General features: G+C 46.9%; 1 protein-coding gene across 1 annotated transcript in view; it reads right to left on the bottom strand.

Annotated features, from left to right (window-relative positions):
• Positions 1-1,386: 1,386 nt before the first annotated feature.
• The window catches only part of LOC131289756 (protein fem-1 homolog CG6966), a 50,511-nt gene continuing 35,722 nt past the window's right edge, over positions 1,387-16,175 (bottom strand). The window contains 6 exon segments of the mRNA XM_058319064.1: positions 1,387-1,673; positions 1,760-1,999; positions 2,073-2,697; positions 2,788-2,989; positions 3,059-3,277; positions 3,360-3,720. Coding sequence (XP_058175047.1) covers positions 1,488-1,673; positions 1,760-1,999; positions 2,073-2,697; positions 2,788-2,989; positions 3,059-3,277; positions 3,360-3,720 — 1,833 coding nt within the window. The 3' untranslated portion in view covers positions 1,387-1,487.

Genomic DNA, 16,175 nt, shown 5'->3' with positions numbered 1-16,175 from the left:
GCCAAAGAAAAAACGAACGCATTACACGTGCCTCGATCGCGATCGCGTACTTATGCCTCTCGGACTCTTCCTTTCTCTCGTTGCTATCACACGGTTACAAATCAGTATCAATACGAAACTCCGGCCACACTTTAGCATAATCCGGCTGGAGCAATCGCTAGAGTTTGATTGGTAGATGATTGGTTTGATGAACGCTATCAAACTACGGTTATATTCTATCCTGCCCCTTTCTAACGTACGATCAACGCCCTGTCTGTTACTCTAACAACTTTACGAGTTCGATATTGAAAGTGTCGTGTCAACTTTCAAAAATTTCCGGCTCATTTCGCTGCTTATTTGCTGCTACGGACCTCCTCGGTCGTTCGTGTACGACAAAAATACTTTCCTTTGCTAATCGGTCGTACTTCAAACTTTGCCCAATAATTCTCTACCGAAAAAGCATACTTGAACAAACGCAGGTTTAGTTTAAAATGAATATGAACGAAATAAAATTTCACTGCCCAATCCTCCACTAGAGTGCTGGAAAACCTGTGCAATACTAGTACCAAATTTTCCGCAACTTCTCTTGCAGATTACAATAACGGCCTGTGAACTTCATGTTACTCCGGTCCTGCCATTCAACGATTGTACACCTCCTGCTTTGTTCACAAAGTTTTCCTAATCATTTTTAATATTTATTTTACGATAAAATTTATTACATTCCTAGCTATCAAACGATAAAAAATGGGGAGAACAAAACGAAACCAATTTTCTGAACACCACCGAAAAGCTCTAGCGCGCTCCATAGAAATCTCTAGTGATCTTCATCCAATAAGAAATTCCTTCTTCCGAGGAGGGCAATATAGGAAATGATACTTAAACAATAACAGTAAATAGACGATACACACACCACCTCCATCGTTTTGTCCCATTTTTGATACCAATCCGACGTGTCACAGGATCACTCCGAAATCGTTTTGATGCTCGCTCAAATCGTTGGCTGATCGTCGGTGTCGGCAAAGTCGGAGTTTGGGAGAGTGGTTCGGAATCAAATGGAAGTGGCTCATCGCATCGCAATCGGAACATCGGAACGTTTGCAGGCCCGATAGCGACAGAGGTGTAACCGGGTCCTCTTTCGCATCGACTGTCCGCGACACTCCGGTGAAATGAAACAGTTTGCTCTGGCAACCGTTAACGGGGGAAAAGTGTGTCTCTGTTTTCTTCTCCTATCCCTCCTCCTTACACAAATGGCAGCGAAATGGTGGCGACAGTTGCACCCAAGTTTGCTTGAAGTCAATAAATTCTCTCGTGATCATTTTCTCTTTCACTGTGTGCCTTAAACCCCTAAAAACGTTCGATAATAACAGTTCCTGCCCCTAGACAAGCGTCCTTTGCTCACGAATCTTTTCGATCTAGCTAAGTATAGGCAACATAACGCGGTCACTGGCTAGCCGGTTCTACCGCCAGGACGAACGGAAACCGCGGCAGCCGTCGCTAGAAGGCTGGTGTTAGTGCGAATCGACGAACGCCAACAAACACTTGGGAATCTCATCCTGGCAGTTGATTGCGTAACGCTTGATGGCACGAGCGGCCAAGCAGGACAGCCGGGTGTACTTGATCGGGTTGACCAGCTCGTGTAGCTGCTGGTTTTGCAGGAGCGTCTCGAACGTATCACCATCGACGTTTTTCGTATCCTTTTGGGTTGAGAAGAAATTCACAAATGTTAACATTAATAAATAGAGTACGATGGTGAAGTTAACGTTTAACTCGTAAAACATACCAAATGGGCACCATATTCTAGTAGAACCTGTGCCAAACTGGCCGGGCATGGTCGTGTTTGAGCAGCCATGTGTAGCGGTGTGTTGCCACTGTCGTCCTGTGCGTTTGGATCGGCGCCGACCTGCAGCAGGGCTTTTACTAGCCGTGGCGATGGAAGCTGACACACTGGATAGCGTCCGACGAGGGCTGCGTCTTTGTAGCACGCCAGATGAAGTGCCGACTGACCGGTTTTCGAAACGATCTGAAAGGCGGGCCGAAAGAAGGGTAGCGATAATATTGTTTCCTTTACTTGATGCTCACCATGGTACACCTACCTTTAAGCTAACCAGATCGTACAACGCCTGCAGGATCTGGTGTTTCATCTCCTCAGTGCACATTTCCTCCTCCTCGTCGAGCAGCCGCACCAACAGGCAGGCCAAGTGCAACGATATGACCAGCGCCCGGGTGAGCGCACAGTGATCCCGCTCGTGGTACTGCATTCGATCGAGCATCTTTTGGCCGAGCTGTACCTCGCTGATCGACTTCTTGAACACGACCAACATGTCGGAGGTTTCGATCGGTGGCACGATGCGCCCGCGTGTGATCGGGCGGCCCACTTCGCCGAGCATGTAGCTGAACAGCTCGGCAAAGGACAGCAGTGACGACTGCGTCATCGGGTTGAGCGGCTCCAGGATGCTTTGCTGCATCGACAGCGCGTAGGTCCACAGCTCGATGCACCGATCGAAGCGACCCGAGTCGGCGTACACGGCACCGCGGAACCGAATGTAGTAGCTCGTGTCCGGATGGACCGGACCCAATATCCGCTCACGTATCAGCAGGGCCTGCATGCGCATCTCGTCCGGGTCCATCACGAGCTCCTCGAGCGTGCTGAGATTGTTCACTTCCTGCACGTAGTCGTACGCGGGTACCGGATCACGCGTCGGTTTCGGCATAACCGGACTGTTGTTGTATCTGTGGGAAACCGATGCAATGCATTATGAGACCCCAATAAGTACTGACATGCCACGATCGGCAATCGATTGCTTGCACATTGCCTCCACCTACCTGTCCTCCATGGCACGCTTCCAGAACGATAGAGCACCGAGCATATCGCGCTTCTTGTCGACGTACGTGGCACCGAGCAGCTCCAGGGCTGCAATGCGATCGTCTCGTGACACAAACGGCAGCTTGATCAGATGTTCTACGATCGGCAGGTGTCCGGTAACGCTAGCGGCCAACAGGGGAGTCATACCTGGAAGAACGCGACGCATTAGAAACATTCTTTTTGAGCATCGGGAGAATCTCGAACCCCGATCCTTACCATAAGAATCCACGTCCATTGTGGCGCCATGTTGAAGCAGTAACTGCAGGATCTCCAGCGACCCGGACTCGGCGCAATCGTGCAGGGCTGTGTTGCCTTTCACGCTACGCCGGTTCACGTCCGTTTTCAGCGAGAGTAAATATTGTGCGATTTTGTAGTGTCCTTTGTAGCAGGCGATCATGAGACAGGTGTGCCCGTGACGATTTGCGACTTCAATGTCTATCAAAGAGGGAGGGGGAAAGGTCAATTAGCTGATGGTAACGAGTAAGGGAAATGGAAATGCGTCCCTATGGCAACCTACCTGCACCGTGTGAAACGAGATACTTGACGATTTCGTAGTGCCCATCGAAGCAGGCCGCCCGCAGTGGTGTGCTGTTCGTTTTGGTTGTACTGTTCACTTTGGCACCGTGTTGGACTAAGAGCTTAACTATGTTGGTGTGACCGGCGGCCGATGCGCACCAGAGTGGCGGGGCGCCCTCGATCTGCTCGCCGTCGAAGATGACCGAACCGGCCTGCTCCACGTCCGCGTGGCACCGCTTGATCAGATACTGTACCACGTCGAAGTGGCCGTTCCGGCAGGCGATCAGTAGCGGCGTGACGCCGTTCGTTTTCATCGTAACCAGCGTTTTGAGGTCGTTCGGCATCAGTCTGGAGGTCCATTTCTGTACAGAAGAAGCAAAAAAGGGGAAAATAAATATTTGACCGAAAAATCTTCTTTGACGTTTTTGTGCGTTTTCGGAGAACAAAAGTACATTCGGAATGGGACAAAATATTTGCCCAACAGTCCCCGCTTCCCAAACGGGCCCCCAGTCGATGCTAATTAAGTACCTAAACACAACCCTTTTCGTTTAGAACGAAAACGGACACTTCGAGACCCCCGTGTGTCCAAGGGGTCACTCGTCCTTATTCACGGCAAAATCTTAAATCTAGCTCTCCCTCCCATCCCGGAAGTGTCATGAGTAGCCTCCCGCCCAGTTGTATATTTTGAACCATCAGAATCAACATCCATTACGCCAACGAACGAACGCACGCGAAGCGGACCTGCCCTTCAAGGGTGGATGCTGATGCTATTTGCATTTGAAACCGCACCACAACCGCCACACCAGGCGCTCTCCGCCTGGTGTGGGCCGTAATCGTTTAAGTAAATATTGTGAACCCGTGGCACGAGTGTTATCGGCGTTAGCGTTGGAGCTTTGGCCATTTGAAGCCTCCTCCTTGGCCTGGTGGAGTGTATACACCTTCGGAACCTCCGCGGAGTGTCGAGGCGAGGCGAGAACTTTATCAGCCTCTGGTAAGTTATCGCCAGGCAAGAGAGCAGACAGTTATACAAGTTCCTTCTGCCGGGTTTCTGAACGCAGCAAAAGCTGATGCAATTCGTGCAGTAAGAAAAACATTCTACTGGAACTAGAAATAATTTCTAAACGGTGACTTGGAGCCATCGCTTGTCAGTCGTTGAGTAATCGGTCTGTTCTTTTGCGATCGTCTACACGTTTTCTTGTTCCCTCTCTGTCTCTCTCACACACATTGATAAGATCGGAATGCCTATGCTTTGAGTTATTGCTCAATTTCTCATATCATGCCTGAGATGCTTATGGTCTTTGCATCATCAACACATCTGGCCGATGCCCCGCTATTGTTCGGTGCTGTTCCCACGCAACCCCCTTCGGGGAACACCCACCGCTCCGGACGCCGCTCTTACCAGCATGTCTCCCTCCTGCTGGAGGAACTGCTCCTCGCCGACGATCCGGAACCGATGCTGTATCGGCCTTCGGCGACGCTGCTGCTGCTGCTGCTGCTGCTCCACCATCCCGGCATTTTCTTCCCCATTCCGGTGGTGGTGGTGCTCCACTGCAGCCACTGGTGGCCGTCGCAGCCGCTGTCGCTCCTCCTCGACCCTATTCACTTCCGGCGCAGCTTCTTGCACGACCATTTGCGGTGCCACTGCAGCATTCTGCTGCTCCCTTCCGGGGCTGCCGAACCCTTGTCCCATCCTTGCCGCCGGGTAGGCCAGATAGCGCTGGTGGTAGTGACCGAAGCGGCGGAAGTTCACCATCCTGAGCAATGCCCTCAGCAGGGCACATTTGGAACGACGCCGGCGGCGAAACGAGTGCACGATCAATGCCCGCAGGATTGCATTGATGAGCATACTGCGTTGCTGGGCACACGACCAGGGGGTGCTCGGGGGTCAGAGGATGTGTCTCTTAGCCAAGCAGCAAATGCAACTCCGTTTATTCCGGCGCACCCAAAACCACGCACTATCTCACACCGAAGTGATAGTTTCGTTTCACAATATTGTCTTCTCGCACGACGGTCACATTGCGGCCCTCGCGACTGGGTGTTAATGGCACCGGGAAAGGGGAGTTTATGTTTTCTTAGCGGCGAATACGGTTTAAACACGGCCTGCTACAATGCACGCAACAAAAATAAGAGAAGTTCATCAGCACGGCCTGCTTGAAAGCGAAACGATTTTTTTTCTCTCCACCCGTATTTGATTTCACTTTAAAACTACTTGATCCACTTCTAAATGACGCACACAAGACTGACCTCACGGTTCTGTGAAGTCAAGGAATTACTAAACCTTCGGAGGGAATTTGAACGGGATTCCCTCTCCCGGCAGGCAACCTGAACGCCGCTCCTTATGTTGCATTTAAATGAAAACACGGTAGGAGATTTAAAAGCGTGCGCAACCAACACTCTATAAGTCGGGTGCAAGGTTAACGCCTGACCAGCTCTGCTAGTGAACGTTTTACTGTGCGCCCCCGGACAGGTTTCCTTATCCACAAAAACCAAATCGAATGGTTCGAAGCAGGCAGCAAATACACCGTCGTCGTGTTTCGGATGTTCGATATGACCTTCGTATTTGGATACAAAGCCATTTGGATACAGGCCATTTGCAACTCCGGGGTGACCTCACGCCGGTGGATCGTTTTTGGAAGATCTTTCTGTTGTTCGAAAAGATTTGAGGCTGCGATCGAAAACCTGCTTCGCCGTGCACTTCCTTATCTAACTGAACCGGTTTTTATGAAACAGGAACGATTGGAAGATGCAAGACGATCGGACCGGTTTTTCGGCGATCACATCAGGCTTCCGGGGTTCAAGAAACCGGGACCTAAAGTTCTCCTCGGAATATCCGTCGTACGTCGGAAACAGTGCGAAACGAACGGGCGCTCAAAATGGCCGTTTCGTCAGTGGGGGATACATAACTATGTCTCCAAAACAAAGAATACCACGATCGTCATCTGTTTATTTTCGTAAAGTATTTTTTGTTTTGATATGCTTCCCTACCCAAAATGGCAAACGGACGGTGGACGCGTTATTTGAGCAATCCTTCGGAGCAGTGTTTGAATTTACGGAACCAAACAAGACATCGCGGCGTAAGAAACCATTTCACATATTAGCACTTCCCTGGGATGCTGAAACCTGAGTGCTTTCCGAGGTGACTTCAGAGGAACGCGACAGATTTGAGGTAAAAAAAAACAACAGAAAAATGTAAGTGTTCCATTCACAACGGATGTCGTGCTCATTCTCAATATGAATTGACAAAACCTAGTATATTGGGATACAACTGTATTCCGTTCCTTCTTATAAACGATTACGAAGCGAGCAATCAATTATCGGGTAGGTAAAAGTAAATGCGTCACTATGATTCAACGGTTTTGCGCGATCCGGTAGTACTTTTCCATCTCGGTGACAAACAACTTTATTCCCGACCACCGTAAGCTGGAGGAGGTTGAGGCTGAGGCTGAGAATTGCGCAAAAGGTTGTATTTTTATTCCCCGACTTTATTCCTCTCACGATCGTTGAGATCTTGCAAAGTCAAATAAAATTAACTTCGTGACATCTGTGTTCGATTTCGGAATGGGTCGTGCGGCGGCTTGTTTAACGCTGTTTGAGGACATAATTAATGGTCGCTGCGACAACCATCACACACACATCAACCTTGACGATCGCGATCGTAGGCACGCAAAGTTTGGCAGAAATGCCAGCTTTTCAAATTACACTTCACTTTCACGTTTTTGCGATTGAAAACCGGCGGTGGGGGAACTTCAGCCCAACGTTACACCATAACTAACGGCAAGTTTTCATTCACATTCCGATTGATTTGGTTGTTTGAACTGAGCAGTTAAACACCACGATCACGGAGCAAAGCTCCAGCTCCTCCTCCACCGATGATGGCACAATCGTTTAAGACCTCGATCTCGATCCGAAAAGTTCGCGACGATCAGTCGAGCGTTGCCGAAAACTAAACTATCGCCAAACCCCACCAACATCGCACACGCACCTGGCCGGCGCCGGATATGGAAATTGAATTCAAAGTGAACGTTACACGGCGCGCGCGCGGAACGGACCTGACCTTCGTGTTTCCGAGTGATCCGCACGTTCTCGCCCGGTCGAATGCTGGCGCAAGACTGCGGCGGAACTGGACAGTGCCGGCCGACCACAATGCCGTCCTCGACGATGAGAAACGGCGCGAGCACCGTGTACAGTCATCGCGATGCAAACAAACACGAGGACTGGAGGGAACTGGGCGTCTCGCGCTCACACACTCACCCGCGGAGGAGATCATCTCTCGTGTTCCCTCGAATGGCGCGATTGACGTTACGGTTATCGATTGCACCAGGCACTGGCCGTTTGCAATGCAGTGTGCAATCTACACCGTCCAGAGTTGTATAGAGGGCCCCTTTGGTATCTCCGAACTGTGGAGTTCGCACACAGATTCCACTACTAGTGATGACTCCCGGAGAAACCAATCGTCGAAATTATCAGCCCCGAGCCCGATTGTCTCGTTGATGCACCGTACGTAAGGCTAAGATGCACACGCAGAAACTGCAGGGCATGTCTCAGGCTCATAGACAGGATCGACCCGAATGACTAACGGCCAGTTTGAAACCGCGCGAGTTAAACTCACCACGGACGAAGCGCAACTTTTCCCGGGCGATAACAATAATAATAGCGCAACCCAGACCCGACCAGAGAGGCCTAAATCAGCTGATACAGGCGCGGCTCATAAAAGACGTCAGTACGGAATATCAAAATATTTGGTCTTTTTTTGATAATGTTTCCACCAGTCCGTTTCTTTGCGATTCCAATTTTTCGAGGGGAATGAGCTTCGGAGAGTAAATTCTGCGAATCATCAAAAGATCGGAAGTCAATGTTGTTACAAACAAAAACACATACCCAACGCAATGTCAATTTCCATTCGCTTTCTGGTGACATTCCTTAACGATAAGCTAAGGAATCATATTTCCGAGATTCTCACCAAGCAAAAGCCAAGCTCAAGGAAAACGTGATCCAAATGTCGGAAACGTTCGGCATGAGTGCGTTTTCATCCGGCGTCCGATCGCTTCCTGGGAGGCCCCCCATGGACCGGATCAACTCAGTACATACACACGGAAAACGCTCATCCATATGCATCTGGTCACCATTCGTCGTCGGCTTCAACAAGCAGTCGTGCATTCATGCATCAAACGGTGGAAGAGACTGGGGAGTCTTCCAGCACAGCCGAACAGTCGATCATTGCCAACCATCGGCTGTTTGATCAATTTCTCAAACGGTATGCAAATGCTAAATAAAGCTATTTATGGAATGATCCTCGATCGCCTGTAGAGACCAGTTTATCTAAAAAAAAAACATAAGCTCGTTAGAAAGCCGGATCATGCGAATCAGGTTTGGCGACAATTTTCTTGTCTTCCGGATTAGATATTTGATTAATTTCTGTCCTCTCCCATCTCTCCAAACCATAGGCCGACCCAACCAGATTAAATGAGCTGCATATCACTTTACCTTGGATGGTACCAAAACAAATCAGTTCATCAATAACGATGCATACACACACACACTTGCCCTTGACAAAGCGCTTGTGAGGCCGTTGATAAATAATGGTTATTGGTTCGCGGACATATACGATCGAAAGTGCCATTATCACACAGTACAGGAAACCCCGTAGGCCGAACCGTGCGGCATCTTAATGGTTTGGGCCTTAAGAACCGTTTTGCGAACGATATGTTTTTTTTTTTGGTTTTAATTTGCTCTCAAGACCGTGAAAAGAAAAATAACAACTGATAATCATGCAGACATTAGGCAGGTTCGACATTAGGAGGTTTACATTAACCTTCGCGCCACGGTTAGGGTCAGTTCAGTTGCGACGAAAACACAAGTCTACGATCGCCAGAGGAAGTTCGCCTCATGGAGCACGTGACAATTTGTGAAACGGAACTTGTAAAGTGACCTTCAGTTCCATCGTCTGCCCGGCCCGAACCGTGATTTAGATAGTGGCGATGTGACAAAGCTAAGGAGAGATTGGAGCGCAATTTAAACGTTGTTTCGTTTTTTAATTACATTTTCATGCAGTTTGTACTGTCCCCATTTGGTAAATTGCAACCGTACGTAATGAATTCATAGACCGGAATTTAATACCACCACCGTGTGCGATCATTCTCACGAGATTCCGGTACGCTTTCTGCATGTCGTCACGAAACCAGTTGTACGTCTACCCAAACTGTCGTGCTGTTTCACTTTGTTGAACGCAATTGGTTTGGTAAGGTAATGTCCCGGTATCGTGATTACCTCACATGGACAAAGCGAAATGGTTGATGATCACTTTCTAGCGTATGGGAAGAGATCGATAACAACTGGTTGGAACCGGCGTACAGCTAAGATTTACCGACTTATGTTTACAAGCTTTCAAATATAGCAAGTGAAACAAACTTGCACTGTCTGCAAAAAAAGGTAACTCTAAACTAATTGTACAACAGATTAATAATACATGTACAAAACAATGATTTGGTTCAAAAGAAAATCAATTTATGACGTGACCATGATCACACAGCTTCCAATCCTTATCGGTGAGAAAGAAGTGTATCGCCATGATTCAATTAAATTCTGCTTATCGGCAGTCACTTCTTAACCTAGCATACATCTTTATTCATTCTTGGGAAAATCACTGGTAGGTGCACTCCTGCCCTGACCGTCAGCCTAATCATAAATCTGTTTGATGGACAAACAGAGCAATCAATATCAAATGAGGGCTAAGCGCGTCATGTCACGTCAAGTTGAGTTTATGCTGTTGCTGAGCTGTTTCCGGCCATTCTAGCGGACAGTTCTGATTTATCCCGTATGTCGTGCAGAAGCTTTCTATAGTGGATCACACTGTTCCACGATCATAATGTCCTACGCGGAGCCTAATTTAATAGAAGCTAAATGTCTAATCGACGACAAAAATTTTCGCATATGCTTTTATACAAAAGAAGGGAACGTCATACTTTTTCATGAGTATTGCTTTATATTATTTTTTTTTTATTTTTGAGGTAGACTTTCAATAATAATTTTAATCAAAATTTTTAAACGATCTCAATTCGCCGAACCACCCTGTAAGCTTAAACTGCGCGAGCGTAAAAGCTCCAACCGTGAGCTTTGCAAGCTCCCGTTTCCAACAAAGCTCGATGGAGCTCGTGAGTTCCTTTCGTTGCAAGCGGAGGACTTTTATCGTTCAACAAAAAAAAAGTTTATAAAATCTTGTTTGCAATGCCACTAGCTTCTGAAAACAGAAGAGTTTTATTTTTATCATGTATTGTTGCTAATTCTAAATAAAAGCTGAGCGATAAAGCGCGAAACTAGCAGCGAGAATCGGCACAACCCGGAACTTTTCCACTACAATCGCCCCCACTCGTCGGAATTTTCCCAAAAGGTGCGTCAACCAAGTATTATCGCTGGTATTACCACGGGAACAGACATCAGCACTGCCTGGCTGGTGCCAAGGAATGAAGCTATAGAAACACCTGGAATTAATGCCATTACTTCCAGTGTGCCCCAACAACTGGTTGCCATCGACAGCGTGGGCCATGGCACGTGTTACATTTCGTGGCAATTTTCACTTCCACTCCATCGGAGCTCCATTAACGATGGTAGTCAAGAATTGGAGCTCAAGGTGGAGAGAGATGGCGTGAGGATGGGTTTCCGGCATGCCACACCCTCGCCATTTATCTTGAGAAGCTAAAGTGTCTATCTAGAGTGAGAGTGTGAGAGAGATCCCTGGCGTTCCTGCTCACACCGTGATCCCTTTTGTCGAAGTTTGCGACACTTTCCGGGAAAAGTTTTCCGTGTTTAAGAATCAGGTGTCCCTCGAAGCAGCCCTTCAAAACCCTTCAACCCCTTTTGCTACGAATGCACCTCGATAGGCAGACAATCCGGGTTTGGTCTAATGTCTGGAACGGTCGCTGTCGTCATTTGATTGTTTTTGCACTCTAATGGGGGTTTATCAGGACATCTCCCTTTCAGCCGGCAAACGCCACGTCCAATTCATCATTATTGCACGAACCGATCCTTACCTGTAAATAGAAAGAAAAGGTAGAAGAAACCATTAGCGAACTGGTGGCAAGTAGTCAAACGGCCGATTGTAGGTCTCAAAGCATGGGTGTCGGTTTGTTGGGGGGTGGCGTCGTTATGTCAAAGTTGTCATTAGAATTACAGTTACCACCTGAAGGGGGAAGGTGAGTACTTTTTTATGAACGATGGAGAAATATGGCGACGAGAAGGAAATAAGGAAGCGTTTACAAATTGGCCGACGGCACGCATCGTTCTCATCTGGAACGGCTTTGAACGTAGATGACGGCACGTGACCTTTTACAACGAAGATTGTTTATATCACTTACATTCGGTTACAATCAAAACAAGAAATCATTTGAACTTGAACTTACTTGGTTTGATCTGGTCTTTTTTGTGAATACAATTTCATCGCTTTAAAAGTTTTCAAACAGCAAAAATGAAAAAAAAACTTGCAAAAAAACAGTAAACATCAAAAGTTTATTCAACCCAATCCAATCAAAAGTTTCCAGGTCCATAAAAAAGTAGTAGATAATAGTAATCATAAATATTGCTTTGTTATACAATCAAAAAGAAAACACAGAAACGGTTATCTATTAAGAACCTGCCTGACCAATTTGTCGCAAATGACCATACTAATGTACAACTTCTTATCAGGTTATGGGTTCTATTCGCGACACGACGACTAAAACAAAAAAAGGAACGAACAACAACAAAATGTCATAAATAATTCCTTACGATGATTGCGGTGTGTTGGCAGCGGTGTGATTGAACTGTTGCGGAAAAGAAACCAGTTTCTTTCCATTCTTTCGTTTACCTAGAAAATGTCAACAGTTGTCGTTCGGTGTGTGTCTGTGTACACCAAACAGAGACGGGGGGTTTACTGACGCGGAAGGGCTTTCCTGTGCGTCCTGTTTGTGTATCACCACTTTTGTTTGCTCGCTTCATCTTCCCTCTGACAGAATCCATCCTGCCTGCATCTACTGTTAATTACCCTTTTCTCCAAGTTCTGATTTTTCGCCGCGAAGTCTATTTCCCGGCACATCTCAAGTGAAGAACGATTTGCACTTGTCGCACACTTGTCCCGTCTGCGTCAAACTGCGCGAAGACGATGTCGGCGCCCAGCCAGCCAGCCGGCAGCTACGCAAACAAAGCCATCCGTCGGCTGGCAAGAAGTTATCCAATTGCAATTAACCGACTTCAAACGAGGCGTGCAGGAAAGCCAACAAAACTTGGGTACACACAACTTTCCTCCATTGTGCAGTTCATTTTCACTATGATTCGTGCCCAGTTAACCCTTGCACACCCGCTGGATCGGCAGTCACAGGCAGTAAGAAGTAAGCGTCCTTTCTTTGTACCTTCCAGGACTGGTAAGGGGTGGCGATTCTTTGTGGCGTGTGACTAAAGAGTCGTTCCCCGAAGATTGAATCAGATCCCGCTTTTACGGATCACTGAATCTGTAACAAAACATTGTGTCTACGGTTTGAGGAGAAGGAAAAGAGAAATAGATTGAACTGCGTGTTGGATTCCTTTTGTTTACACAAACATCACAATTTCCATGAACTACTGTGAGCTAAGAGTGTCCAGTTAGCACAAAGATTCGTGATGCTCATTTCCAGTTTCTTTGGGATGAATTCTACATCCACAGGGGAAAAAAATCTCACTGCATTGAACTCCCGATGCGTAATGCCCCAATCGAAGGGAACGTCTAAACAGGAAGGGAAACCAAGGTGGGCGATAAGAAAGAACCCATCGGAACAGCGAGTCAAGTTCTTGGTTGTGCATTTGACTGCCTTTGCGTCCTTCCCGGTGCATGTGCATGTCGTCTCCTTTCTTGATAGGAGCCATCCCTTGAGCTAGAGAACATAACGCCCATGTGGGCCCAACAAATACTTGAGCAACGAGCACGTTAAGTTGGAAAACGAAGACCGGAACTCATTCTCTACCTCTGAAGTGGAAGTTCTTTGTGCGCATGATAGGCGCAACGGCATCGCCATCAGTCAGTTCAATTGCTTTCAACAACAGTTTTCGCCATGCGTGTCACAGACCTTTGGTCCCTTCGCGAAGGGGAGCACATACCGTAGCAGAGGACCATAATCTTCTTTCACGGTGCGGATTTTACGGTCGGTTGCCTACGAGCGTGAATCATCGACCTAGCGTTCTGCGATCCCGGGGGTGAACCCTTTGTACTCGGACCAGCGGAGCAAGGACCGCGAACGTCTGGGTGGATGACTGAAGTATTCCCAGCCCGTTTCCAGTACCAACCTCACGGTTGGTTGATTCTATTTTCGTGAACGTTTCGTTTTGCCGATTAACACATGAACGATAGAATTTCTTCGTTTACGAAGACAGCAAGTATTTTCGACAAGCATAAGGTTTTGAAACAGTATGTCAAAATATATACCAATGAAGACCAATAACATAAAAGAGAGAAGATACTAAAACGTATTGCTGAACTAAAGATATTTAATCAGGAATTCAATTTCTATGAGTTCAATGGAAGTTACTGAGAGATAAATATTCTAAGAAACAACACTCAAAAATATTACACCCACGAAGATGCAACCTCAAAACATACGCATCCGTAAGCGACACCCTATTTCCTCGTATGCTCTAGGTTCAACAACCTCCCGAATAAGGGGACAACCGAAGACTGCAACACACTTCCAGCTCCGCTGTTGGCTTAACTTATCTCAGCTGTTCGTTTTCACTATATACGGCAACCTGGTTCTGGTCCATTGGTACTCCACAGCAGCTCCTTCTATTCCTTGAACTTCACCTCTTTGCGCTAGGAATGGAAGAAGTGAGGAAAAAACCACAGTCTCAGTGTCTTTCGACTGCAACCTCTTGCGCTAGAGGTTGCACCGACACTAGAGTACGTCAATGTCACCACCAAGCATTGCTGCCACTTTTGGCAAATCGTTAAACCCGTTCGCCGGTTTCCCAAAATGGTAGTCGTAGTTACGTATGTGTGGTACACATACGCCACACACGTGCGCAACCGACGACGTAGGCAGACTGCCAAGCGCTGTTTACTAACAGTCGACTTAAACGCCGCTGTTAAGCTAAGCTAAGATGAACAGCATCCGAGAACCGAAATAAAGGTTGCTATCACGATCCTTTCAATATAATGCACGGTTTCATTCGATCGGACTCGTGTTAGACAATCCGGTCATGTTTTGACGGGTGTCCATCTGAAACGGATCAGAACAAGAGAAATGTCGTCGCTGGCACAGTTGGCATCGGAAGTAGAACAAATGTTGCTTTCTTTATGAGTGGTTCTTTGTTGCCAGAAAGGACATACGGTATGTCCAAAGGGCGTAATATGATGTCGTGCCGTGTAAAATAGTTTCTTAATGGCACGAATTCAATTCAAAATTCAGGCAGCAGTTCATACTAGTTAGATTAGCGTATAACAACTTCTTTTACGTCATAAAATGCGATCGAGGAGTAAAATACAAGAGAGAAAATTTTGGCAACCGAATTTATTTATTTCTACTTCACATGTTCGTTCTATTTTACATTGAAATTGTTTTATCTTCGGTGGCTTAAGTTTATTTTATTATAAAATTTTAATATTCATTGACTTTAACTTATTTTTATCGGGGATTAAAAAGGTTAATTGGTGAGTTTCTTATATCCGGAATTTATTTAGATCATATAGACCATAAATATAGATTTGAATAATTTGAGAAAAGTTTCTGATGTCTGTGATGTGACCTTCTAGTTCGTTATATCTTTTCTATAATATAAACAAACTTTGTCATTCAAATTAGAGACTTTAAATTACCTATTAAAGACAACAAACATTCCAGAACAACAGTGTACTGTAGAAAATGGTGCTGCAAATTTGTTTGTGTGCGCGTTCAGCGTCAACAACATATCTCTACAACGGCGTAGTGAATCAAACAAATTGTATTTTCCCGTTCCCATGTACCACACCAAAGTGCAAACGATAGGATAGTGTGCATGCACTACAAACAAATAATGCATCCGGGCGCTCGACACTGCACTGCATGCAATAGCGCTGACTGTGCTGGTAAACAATACTTCCACGAGCCCGCCGTGGAAAGCAATCAGGTCAGGAGTGCAATTTTGCGGAACATCATCGATCCGAAACACGCCTATCGGAATCGGATCGGAATCCGTGCGCTGTTTACGTTTGGAACAGGGACGGCGTGGCGTGGCAGCAAAGTTGGCTTGCGGGGTTGTGACAAAAATACAAAACCCCGCGACCGACGGTTCAACGTTGGCAAACATCGCCTCCGCAACGAGAGAACTGGGTCGTCGAGTCGGGGGGGTGTTCAGCACCGGTCCCGTGATTCCATCCATCGTTATCTGCAGCCACAGTGCCACATTTCAACAGGCGATCCCTTCTAATCTGCGATGTCGTCACCGAATGACCGTCACCATTTTCGTGGGGCGCCACACATCTTTAAATTTTCTAACCAACCAAACCAACACCCTCTGACGCGGGTGGGCAAACTGAACTAATCCTATTCCGCAGCTGAATTTGAAGTTTGATGGGGAAATAAAACATTATCGCTACGAGCTTACCGAAGGTTCCGCCATCTTATCGGGCGAGTACCGGTCGGGTGACTAACGTGGAAGAGATAGAAATCCACAGGGAGTCATCCGGTATTGCAAAAAAAAAAGAAGTATAAATAAATAAGACCAATAATCCCAACAAAGCGTGGACATACGAACAAACGTTAAAGATGGCGATCAATAGTCAATCCAAACAAACCTTGATAGGTCGCAGCTGGTCGTCTGACATCATCCACGCAAAGGCGGT

This window comes from Anopheles ziemanni, chromosome 3 (genome assembly GCF_943734765.1).
Source record: "Anopheles ziemanni chromosome 3, idAnoZiCoDA_A2_x.2, whole genome shotgun sequence".
NCBI lineage: Eukaryota > Metazoa > Arthropoda > Insecta > Diptera > Culicidae > Anopheles > Anopheles ziemanni.
Note: the sequence above shows the minus strand (reverse complement) of the source record. Positions and strands in the feature narration are given on the sequence as shown.